This window comes from Diprion similis, chromosome 12, assembly GCF_021155765.1.
Source record: "Diprion similis isolate iyDipSimi1 chromosome 12, iyDipSimi1.1, whole genome shotgun sequence".
Taxonomy (NCBI): domain Eukaryota; kingdom Metazoa; phylum Arthropoda; class Insecta; order Hymenoptera; family Diprionidae; genus Diprion; species Diprion similis.
The window spans coordinates 8,413,070-8,425,378 of record NC_060116.1 but is presented as its reverse complement, the minus strand read 5'-3'; the positions used below and the strand labels follow the sequence as shown (position 1 = coordinate 8,425,378).

The window sequence follows — 12,309 nt, the reverse complement described above, 5'->3', positions numbered from 1 at the left end:
ATCTGACAAACGGAGCTAAGCGACTCTGGAATTCGGAGCGAGGAACGAACGCAGGAATTTTCTACCGGTTACGCACAAAGTCGAAAACGCACCGCAAGGTTCCTTAATTTTGCGATCCACGTTTTTCCGTTCCCGGAATTGTTCAGGGATTTCCTTGAAAAAAGTTACTTATGCGTTTGCGCACCGTCGCAGCGGCGGGAGAAAAGCAGGGGATCGCGGTTGACGGCGCGTGACTAAACTGCAAGACTTTAACTACAAGCAAAGCAGTTAAAAGTTAAACTGGAGTGTTTTAACCTCGGAGGACTCGGCTTTCTCGGTTAGCTCAAACGTTACCAACGTATGGAATCAGTAAATCACGCTTCCGACTTTAATATCGGCGCGGCGCACACTTCGTATCAACTAAGGAACACTTTATACAAGTTGGCTAGCCTGCAGCGATCGCTCGCTCGTGTAGAAAACTGGTAATTAGTCACGACCAGAGGAAAAGGTGGTCGTAAGTAATTAATCAAGTTATTATCCTTGCAAGCTTTCGAAATAAACGATCCAGATGCTTTTAATTTCATGTGATCCTACCTTATCGAACCGTCGACAGATTGTCACCGGATGTGGTGCCTCTATTACATCAAGCTAGCAAATTCATCACAAGGTAAACAGACACACAAACACATCTTCACTGCTTAACGTTACTGACGTTAGATATTATCGCTTAGACTGCAGAGATCCTACTTCCGTTCCGCAGTTATCAAAGGTTGAATATTCAAAACCCGTGCTGATCGAAAAGAAGAAACTGTAAAAAGAGTGTGTGAATAAATCATTCAACGGTAAACTGGGCTGAGAATGAAACGGCGATCGCACTTATAGAGGAATTACATCGCGATCAAGCCAGGGATTAAATTTAGCGAGAGTGATTGACTTGAAAACAATCAGCCCTCCGTGACGTCGGTAGGCATGGCGGGTTTTACTAACGTCAGACGCATCGGAGGCGTTGCCTAACTCGAATGACAACTTGAAATCCGTAGAGAAGTACGTACTATTATACAAGTTGCGAAGATTAGTTCAAATCCTTTTCGAAAAGGGATTAGAATCATGCGGGGAATCAGAAAGGAGAAAGATGAAACGGGCCTTAAAGAATTCTAACAAGCGCGGGTTTATATATAAAACTTTCTGTCATCGTTCCGCGCGGTACAAGGAATTATAGTAGTAAGTCCAAATATTTGGTCAGACTGTAACGGCTGGAAGAGTTTCTTGAAAAATAGTGAGAAAAAATTATACGGTAGGCGATTATCAACGGTCGATAAAAACTAGAAAATTATACGATTCTCGAGCGCGTTAGATTTCCGCTTCCGAAAACCACTGCACGTGCGCACGCGCGGTCGTCAGACGCACCTGACTTCCGCCTTGCGGCCGCTCGTTGCCATACATCACACGGTCACGTCCCACTAACGGAGCACATCAGACGTTCCAAAATCTACTTCACGCAATTCCACGACGCGTTAGGCACCAGCCGTTATATGTGCCTAGAAACCCAGTCAATCTTGGCGTAAGAAAATGCGCGGCGAAACACATTGAATGTGAAAGAAAATTGAGGACGTATAAATTCCAGGCAATGAAACGTTGGAATTTCGACAATAACCGGCTTATTAAACGCAAAGATCGCTCGAAGCCGCATTGCCCGTTGGAAGAAAACTTCACTTCGACTGGATGCTCATGGTGGTGAATCTCTTGGTGAAGCAGGCGAGACTGTTCGTGCAATGTCCATTAGCATGTTGGACTTTATCATCATCTAGCGATGCAGTAACGGGTTTATTATTGCGTTTGGCAAGCATCGCCGCCCGGAGAACAGCTGAACGCAACTTTGTCCGAGGACGCAGCAGTAAGGCCACAAATAATCCAGCTCTCGAAGCATAATAAGTCTTACGCACCGTAATTCCCTTGGTTGAAATTCGCACCTGCCAAAAAAGACTCGGACCTCCGGCGGTGCAACGGAGCATCTCGATCCGAAACGGCTGCGCTGGAATAACGCTGCGACTACTGCCTACCACGTTCACCCTGGCATTGGCTGAGGTAAAGCAAACAAATTTCTGAGCCGCGATCAGGTCCGTTTACGATATCAGTGAACCATGGGTTCGGGGCTCGGTTCACTGTTTAGAACGAAGCCCCAGAAGGCACCCTGCCTCGCGGTCGTAAACAAGAATCAGTTCCTTCTCCCTCCGCGGACTGCGGTCTGCTGAGTCTCAACCGAGTGTCTCTCTCATCTGATTTTATTTCGAGGTCACCGAAATTTTCTTGAAATTAGCAGAGGGAGGTTCAAATCAGCGAATCTTGGCATGTGTGCTCGAAGCCTGCAGATCGGCGGATGGAATGCTCGTGGTTCCCGCCTCGTTTAAACAACGGCATTTTCAACGGACTCCGAGCTTTTAATCCCTGATTTGGTTCAGCCATGCGTCAAGAAAGAAGATTGTCTACAGTCGAAAATGCAGAGTCACGAAATAGGTGGCTGCTGGTAGAATATGTGTAACGAGAATGAATACGCTTGACAGGGATCACAAATTAACGAGGTATTACCAATCGATCAAAGTCCTTCTTAGCCCATTCACCTAAATATCAGAGCATTAGTTTTTCTGTTGGTACGGTTTCGACGGGCGGATACGCAACTCGTATGTTCGAGCATAAGCGGTGTGATGCGTCAATGTATCCCCTATAGACGCGTGGGTGAAAAAATAATCTAATTTGAAAAATATCCGCGATAGGATACATATCGTAGACATCTAAAAACGTCAGGAGGTTATTGTCTTTTATCAGAGATGTTTTCGAAGCTCCCTTCTCGCCTACATAATTCGCGTGAGTCAGCATACGTGTTGAGATCAGCACGGATAACCGCATTTCCGAACATGCACGCGGTTACAAGAATGTTGTTATACGTGTTCAAGCGGAATTAGATCGCGAATTGGAGTGCAGCGTTGTTCCGTGCCTGCGAGATGTTGAGTCACTTATTTTATGACGTTTCTATTCCCCGACGTCGCGACGCGATCTCGCTAAATCGCAGAAAGAAAATATTCGCACTTCTGCAGCTGCGCGAATGCAACTCCAGCTCGGTGACGTGGTGACACGGTCACGAATAAACGACGTCGCCTCCGTCGGCCGGCGGTTTGGTTTATTTTTTAGATCATCGTCGCCGCGACTACATTCACTGAAATTTGGAAGTTTTTGGCAAGGTGTATCTTCGATTATTTATCGACATGGTATGCGTGGCGAGTGGGCGATTCTGGCCGACTTCCAAACGGCGACACCACCTTCCACCACCATCCTCTTCGTCGTCACCTCGGTACCACCACCACCACCACCACTACCACCATCACTGGCGTACCGTCACGTCGACGTCTCTTCGTCGAGCTGCCTCATCATCCGAACGCGTTACGAGGCTGCTGTTACTGTGTTATATGCGTTATGCATTCTGCAATGAGTTGCGCGCGTGTCTTACGGTTCATGTTTTTAATACACAACAACGACCAAGTGCAACTGCGTGGGATAGGATATCGCACATATGTACATCAAAAACCACTGAAATGATATACGGCGATATTGTTCCCGGTCGCAGTTAACCAACCAATTGGACAGGTACATCGCTTTCCCTGATGTTGATTTACTAGTCGAGTCTCAAGCAGTGAAATTTTCTGCGATATAGTTGCATATGAATGGTTATGACTGACTTTTGTTGCTGCGTAACTGTTCGGGTCTGTAAGGCCCCCCGGTAATTTTGAGGAAACGATGTTTTGACGAATAACAAACGTCGATTGTATAGAATAAAACGGAAATCACCAGCCGACACGTCCGAAGCCGATTGATGTTAACGAGTCGGAGGATTCGCACGCCTCCCCGGAATATCTGTACGTGCATTTTGTTAGGACAAAATTCTCGAGTCGCACCCAGGAAGATACCCGTTGTCAGTAATCACTGCAGGCTATGGGAGTCAGGGATAAATTTAGAGTTTATTTTCCTTCGACAGCTGTTGGGTTTTACGTTTACGACCCATTTGCAAACAGATCGCTTTTATTCCGATGTCTCTGATTTAAGTCAACGTTTAAAATTTATCCAAGTTTTATTCTTATACCCGACGCGTGGGCATAAGAAGATGTAATCTTGGTCAAAAAGGCGGAAGAGAAAGAGAGAGACAGAGAGACAGATAGACAGAGAGAGGATGAAAAAAATCTTCAAGCCAAAGGACCGCTCGAGTGTATATGAGAGAATTTACACAAAATGTCAAGAATTTTTCTTCTCCCCGCCCAATTTCTACCAGCTCGTTTATCACTCGGCTAAGTTTATTTAACCAGATTTATACGGTGACACGTTAAAGGTCGAGAACATCGTTACACAAGTAGGCGTGTAGCATCTACACGTAGGTACATTTTGATTAAAGGTCCACGCGAATTAAGAAGGTAGAGGGGATGGATTTTTGGAAGTCAATATACCACCTCGATGCGTTAAACTCTGTCTTTTAAATTTATATCAACACCTGCAGGTCAAATCGTTCGCTAGTCGTGGACCATTTGATTGTCATCGCTAGTTCGAGAATTTATGCCCCAAGACAGCCGTGAAAAGCTTGATGAAAAAATAGAATAGAAAAATAGCTTACATAACAGACATTATACATGTACCTGAATGCCTATATTTTCATTTAACTCCCTGCTAACGTCTATACACCCACCCATGTCTCGTATTTTTAAGTTAATACTAAAATTTTTCTGTTTTTTCTATTTATTCTTCCTTTTTATATAAGATTCAGTGGCATCTCTAGAGTAGAAAATTTGCCACTTGGACTATTTTAACGTAGCATATAGACAGTGAAACGAACTTGGTATCAGCCACAGTGAGCCCGGAAAATAAGTACTTGGCTTAGAATGTAGGAGAAGCGAAAAACGAACGCCGATCTTTCGTTGTTCGCGGATTTCAAGCTTGAAATAAGACTCCCAGAAGCATCTGAATCAATGAAACAAGATCAGTCATGTTGGTTGTGAAATTCGTTTCAGTTGTTCGCTGTCAGGGTTTGATATTGCAACGAGATTTTTTCGTGCGCAGTTACACCGTAACTGAAAGACATTTTAAAAGCCTGTCGTGCACGTTCGGCAGTCACAATATACAGCATTCGCAATGTTCTGTATATTATTTCGCACCACCGCTCGAATTCCCAGCTGTAAATCAGGCTGAAGACCCTTCGTCGTTTTTTTTCCAAACCCCATGACCCTAAGCATAAAAGATACGTTCAGTTTAACAGGGTATCGGGCTGTCGTTGGTTCAACGTTTTGTGCAAATCCACGCTTCTAGGAAGCTGAATTTATTCACTCAACGAATGAGAAGAGTTCACGAAAGGATGAATGCTGCGCGAATTCAACACCAGCTCTTTCTTCCAAACTACTATTCTGCTGTCCATCGTCGAATTTGGCATTTGTAAGGCGCCTGCTATCCGAAAGTCAATATATAGCAGTTTGGTTCTAGCCCGGTACATAATTAGTGTCACGTAGGTACTAAAATAATACACACGCCGCCATCTGTCATCTGGGATGAACAAGTCCCACTTCTAGTCCTTTTCCTAGGAGGTAGAAGCGAGATGAAACGACGCGTCTTTAGGCAGGGGTGAAAAGAGATGGTAAATAAAAAATAAGCAAGCATAATGGTTCCGGTGGCCTTAATGAATTTCAACGGTGATCCACGTTCCAACGCCTCGTGCGCTCTGTCTGCCAAACTTAGAGCTTGGAGTTAGTAAAATAATGGTTTTCCGTAATAGATATGTCTTCGAAGTAGATCACGAGAAAAGCAATGTTTTTTAGGTTATCTGTCGTTGATCAGGGTTTACCAAAGCGCCGATGGATGGGCTCGAGGATGATGAATGGTTAAGATACTGGTTTACTGTTAGTAAAAATCTTCGATATTCTTATTGATTTTTCATTCATTAACCACTGTTCAGTTATGGAAAGTGGTTAGAAAAAGTAGGAAGCGGCTTTTCTAACGACATTGAAGTGTCAGTTTCAATTTCCACTACCTACGGATCTCATAGTCAATGTAGGTCTGAGGTCACGTGGAAAGTGAAAATAAACTTTTGCTTTAACGATGCCGCGATGCTTGACATCAACCAGAGACAACGTCTCTTCGTATCTTTTTTTCCTCTCTTTTACTTTTTGCTTCTACATTCTCGCCTTTCTTCCCTCTGTCTTCTCAATATCCAAGTGGGACCGGGACAAAGCGTCATTCCAAGATTTGTGGTTAACCGCACAAGGTCAAAGCGACCCTTGAAGAGGCTCGAGGGATGCGTTGAGCCTCCGATGTGTCTGGTTCAAGATTATTTTATTCCATCGTCGTTAGGTATATCAGCGGCTACGCATATAAGGCAGCTTTATTCGCAGATAAGAAGGTGAACAACCTGGGATAAAAATACGTTGGTGTAGAAGAAGAGTGACTAGTTGGACTGCATAGTCGTCTGATTGGAATGTGCCCCGCGCCAGAGTGTCAGTCCAACGGTACGGACACTGAGGAATGATTGACCTAAAGATAAAGTGCTCATTCTGTTCCTAATTAAGACTGACTTTTCACCGTAAAAGAAATATTTCAGGAGTCAGTCACGACGGTCCGCCGAGTGTCCCACTTTCATCAAACTCTTTCAACGAATGCTCTTCTCCTCCTGCTTCTTCATCCTCTTCTACTATCTCACTACCAGGGCGTAACGGAGTAGGTGATTATGAGTGAGTTGAGGTACGCAAAAAATTAATTATCATCACGAATAAGGATAATGTTGTAGCGAAAGTGGTGGCATAGAAAAATTTCGATTATCGAGGTGGTCCAGTACTTTGCTACGAATATGCTTCACCTAAGTGTTTTCGACAATTTGCGAATAGTTCCTCAGCTAATGCATCAACGCTAAGACGATTTAGAGATAAATTAGTCGTGCTGGCATTTCCAGATTCGCTCGAGTAAACCAGCCTGTATTTGCTAGTTACACGAAAATAGCGCGAGGCAACAAAAATACAGGGTGAATTTTACGGTGTTGCTTTGTTATGCCCTGTCGATGGCAGCAGTGCTGCGAGGTGGATTTACGCAACGATCGAAACGACGACAAAGGTCGACGATCACCGGGTGATTGATGAAGGAGAACGACATGAATTAGGAAAAGCTGACATTTATTATGTTAATTGTTAGTGGTACAGAAAACATACAATTCACACGAGAAAGACGAAAAAAATACAAAGTCAACTCCACAACAATCGTTATATTATTATTATTATTATTATTATTATTATTATTCTTGTTATGCTATGGTTATTTCATCATTATCATCAAGTCTTGACGTCAATTTATAAACATCAAACGACACGCCGACGAATCAATATGGCGTACCGTCACAGTGTTTGCAGCGTTTCGCCCTCGGCTCAGGCATTCTGTGATGACCTGGTGACCTCACCGATATTCCATCGTCGGTGTACCTCCCCCTCTTCAACAATTTCACTTCACTCTTAGTTTAACTGCCCTGAACATCAATCGTCACTGCATTAGGTACATCAGGAACTCCGTTTAGCAAAATAACGTACCCAACTTTTGATCCTCACCAGAACAATGTTCTCGTGATTAAAACAACTCTGAGTAGATTAAGTAAGTTTCACTTATAGCGTCAACGTCGAATCGTTCGAATGTTTAACTATTCGGCGATATTTATTTTTCCATCCTCTCGGAGAGTTCTGTGATGAACAAATAACATCCGTTTATTACGGGCTTGTTCATCAATGGTCGAGAAATTTAGGAAAGAATAACTAAGTCGAGCTGTTGGAATAAAAAATTCTTTTGCGTTGTTTATCTATAAGTTAGCAAGGAGCTGTCGAAAGCGTTCGTGCTTTAAAGTTTATTTAGGAAGTCTTAATTGGCTAGTTTAATTCGACTGGCTGTATAATAGTGGTCCTCTCTGTCTGTGAGCATTATTTATTTACAATTTTTCAATAACTTGTTAATTCTCCTCGACGACTCTGCAACCCATTCATCCTCTTTTATACCTTTCAGTCCTGGTGCAAGATATCTCGTTTGAAAGATTACAGTCCGGTTACTTCTTCTTCTTCATTTGAAAATTTCTTTAAAGGGAATGCTGTTTTTCTCGCTGGGAATGATAAGTCGTAGTTCGTTCGTAATTTAAATTAAAAAATTAATTCTTCTTATTCTTCGTTTAAATTCGTTATCCACTTTCGTTGCTCACACTTGGACGACGGCCTCGACACCGGCCATATTGAACCTTACATATCATTAGCCAGGAATCACAATATAGTCCCAACAGACGTTGGGTAGGTACGGTTGAGAACGAAACCGAAGCTGAGAAGCAACAGTTGTCAGTGTTTTCCCCACCCGAGCTGATTCAAACTACTAGAGACATTCCGCTCCACCTCGAGCCTTAACTGCTTGCGATCCTTGTTCAATATCGTCTCCGTGTATTCCGTTATCCCCGCAGTCCGCACCACGCGACTTTGAGGTCTTGGTCTGACAGGTGGTCTGCCACCAGTCCACCCAGCCACCGAGTCAGCCACTCGGTCCCGAACAACTCCGACGAGCAAATTGAATAATGTTGTCAATTATTTTGCAGTATGAGTTCAGTCCCCGCTACGGTTCGACTAGTTTTCTGTAGAGTAATATTCTGGAATCGGTGACAATCTCTGCCTCCTCCAGACTTGAACCAGGCGGAAATCGCCCGACCAGTTGTCGACGACCTCCTGACCGTCCCCAGAGTCCTTCTTAACCTGAAATCCACCAGCACGAGTCGCTCGCCCGCAGCTTGTCAATTGACGTCGAGCTCAGACCAGGCTTCAGTACGCTCGTTCGTCATATGACAAAACGTGCAGCGTCCAGGTGCGGTCCGGTTGCAATCACTAGTGCGAGCGATTGAAAACACGCCGATCACATCGCGAGGGAGGACGCGTAGTCGCCGGAGCGTCTCGCAGCCATGTCACACACGCACTGACGGACGCCCGACGCCGGGACGCCGCCTTCGGCTGGACTCGGACAGTCGCCTCGGCAGGCGTCGGGACGCCTGGCTTTGCGCCAACTGCACGCCGTCCACGGACCAATGTTTGCTTCCCGAAAGCACATTTTTTTTCTTTTTTTCTTTTTTTCTTTCTTTCTTTCTTATTTCGATTACGACGATTCTTTTTTGTCTCCGTCATCGAAATTATCCTCTTTTCTGCGTTCTATGATGTCAAGCTAGTTGAGTAACCAATGATCGAGAACCCCAATCTCCCGAAGCCAGTTAAATAGCCAGGTGCAGAAAACAAGAGAAAACATGCAAATGAAATTTCCTCGGCCTAACGTGATGATTATTCAATGGACGTCGTTGTGCAGCGTAACTTTGAACCTTTGAGTCACTGTTCTACCTCGGAAACCGTAATCTTAGTCTAGTCATCATTTTGTTACAACATATTGGAGAAGTCATTAGTTCCGTCTCAACTATCGGTTGTTGGTTTCAGGCTGCAGAGCCGATGCTGGAATGTCGGAATAACCGCGCAGACGACGTCGGGATACATGAGGGGAGAAGAAGAGCGAGATGACCGAAGACTAGGGGGCCAGAGGCAGACCTGTAGAGAGGTAAGAAGCTGTGCAGACGTCAGGTAGGCAAGAGGGCGCATAGCATCATTGAGAGTAGGCGTTTTGACGTATGTTTCTGTTTATCTATGACCGGACAGTGACGTCACAGTGCGGAGAAAAGATTCCGTTAAGAGGGAGGGGCACGGTGGGGGGAGGGGGGGGGGGGGGCAGATGGGTTTTATAGGATCGAGAAGACAGCAATCAGACACGCGGCGATAGATTCTTAGGAAACAGAGGCCGGAGTATTTTCGATTGTATACCCGAACCCAAATGTTTGTCTATCGGAATTCTCATTTGGCATCGATCAAACCGGCGGATGGTTCCATTTTTCATTGACCCATTTTTCTTGACCTGATATCAGCAATGTGCAATACACTTTTACGCATATCCTAACGCCAAGCCGTTAATGCATTCTATGCACGACCTCGTCCTTCGGCCTCCAACTTGAAGACGAGCTAACAGAGCATATATATAATGTACGGAATACCGATTCCCGGACAAAAAGCAAACAGACGCGAAAGCCGGGCTTCTAGTCCAGCATCATAGCGAAGCTCGTTGCTTGGCGAATGTTCGCAATCATCAGTGACGTAATTGTTACGATAATCTAGTAAGCAATTGGCGTTTAAACATCCGCCAAATATCTCCTCCGGGCTACATCCCACCATCGTTAGCAAGGCAGTCCATAGGCACGTTGACACGACCAGGGTGGTCGTTTTTTCTTTCCGTTTCTTTGTTTTTTCTTCTTTTAGGTCTAAATCTCGGTTTCTACCGTGCGCAGTGGTAACCGGGACGCGAAACTTTACTGCTGCAGGAACGACCGCGGGGAACAAGCGGGCTAGGAAATGGCTCGAAGAGCCAGAGGTGAAGTAAGTAGAGTGGCAAGAGAAGCGGGTTACGTAACGAGAGCAAACGGCCTAGAACGGCCTTCGCCGTACTTGTCGGAGGTAACGGTTGACCAATTTTTATACCGGGCAATACACGAGCGTACAAAACATGGCGTACTTTGATAGAACGGGGGGGAGAAAGAGAGAGAGAGAGAGAGATAGAGAGGAAGAGCGAGAAACGCAAGTGTCGGCAGGCCAACCTAATTAAAATAAACGAAAAGATCGCCGCTACGGACGCGTACGTCGCGTTAACGAGACGCCGTAGAAAGTCTGTTCTTGGATGATGATAACCAGCAGCCATTACAACAACTGCGAGAGAGGAGTAATTCTGTCCACGGGGTCTCAACTCAACTTTCGTCCCGAATGGTGAGAAATTAAGATAAGAATGAATGGACCCTATATGCATACCTGCGCCTATCTCGCAGTTTCATTCTTTCTTTTTTACAATTTTTTTCTTTAGATCTGATGGCGCGTGCAAAGGGGCATATAAAAACGTATCAAGCTTTCTCTTGTTATTCTTATATATAGTTATGTAAGTATACGAGGATTACAGTGAGATTTCGGAGGTGCAACAAACGACCGGAAATCGTGCATAAGTTTGCAGCATTTGACGAAAACAGGAACAAATCCTTATTTCGGAGAACTGGAACGATTTGAATTAGCAGAAGCAGCGGTTGTGACCGAGAACTGGAAGCTCGCATACCAATTTACTTTGATTTATTGTGATTACAGTTGGTGCTGGTCCCGGGTGGACGTGGACCCCTAGCCTTGAGCCGAGTTGATGCTAGCAAGTACCAAAATACCTAGCGAGATTGATAAAGTTAAATGGCGGAGTGTGGGGGAGGTTCGAACATCAAAATGGGGCCAAATTAAGACGGATGAGTATCCCGTGTATCAATGGAAAGCCGATACCCACATGTGTGTTAGATTTAAATTGGGTAGTGAGGAAGAGGACAGCTAATTGTTGACGGACCTTATTAATGCCCGTGAACGCAATCAGCCCCTGGGCTAAGAAGAAATGAAGGTATAAACTTCCGGGCAAATAGACAAGACGAGTATTAACTGAGCCGTGTTACGTGCTTAATGCACAACCGATCACTGAGAGCCGAACGTCGGCGAATTCCCCGTTTATTCTACACCTTGAGCAAAATGGGACAACTCAGGTTTCATAGCCGCAACGTATATAGCGATACAATCTCGACAGCCGATGCAATGCCAAATGCATTATTTGTACCAATGTATACCATTCGAGTTGTCGTCGTCTCGTCCATTTATGATACGACGATGAAATTGAAGTAAGTTTCACCAGCTGCTAGATGTAAGATCAACGCCATTTTTATATTGCACATAAATTCTGAACCCCTTATATATAAATGCTCGCTGTCAACTTGCGAATAAACTTTTACGACTAAAAATTCAACGTTTTATATCCCGTTTTATTGTTACACAATAATACAAAGAAATTAAGAAAAAAATGACTATTTACACCATCATATATATGTATACATATGTAGGTCGAAACGGAAGCAGATCGCGAGTTTTGCATTTTGTGGCGATTCATCCCAGACTAAAAAAAAATTGTATTATACACAGGTAGCCATCCAGTTTCAGTTGCAGCTCCGCAGCTGGATCGGTTTGTTAACCGAAGTTCACAGTTCATCTCGTAGGCTTAACGAACCCGGGTGAATCACCGCCGAAACTCGTTGATACAACAACGTTCAACTTCCTAATTATACGGCGGGTAACGGGTTACAATCAGCTACCGGATTGGACCAGGTCTTCGATGGAATGAGAAATTACAGCAAGGGCGTTCTACACC

At 44.5% G+C, this 12,309-nt stretch overlaps 1 protein-coding gene across 2 annotated transcripts in view; it reads right to left on the bottom strand.

The window, feature by feature from the left end:
- LOC124413689 (myocardin-related transcription factor A-like) overlaps positions 1 to 8,627 on the bottom strand; it is a 169,090-nt gene extending 160,463 nt beyond the window's left edge. For both annotated transcript variants that reach the window (XM_046894421.1, XM_046894422.1), the window contains exon 1: positions 7,387 to 8,627. In XM_046894421.1, coding sequence (XP_046750377.1) covers positions 7,387 to 7,426 — 40 coding nt within the window. In that variant the 5' untranslated portion in view covers positions 7,427 to 8,627. The remainder of the gene's footprint in view (positions 1 to 7,386) is intronic.
- Between the last annotated feature and the right edge of the window lie 3,682 nt (positions 8,628 to 12,309).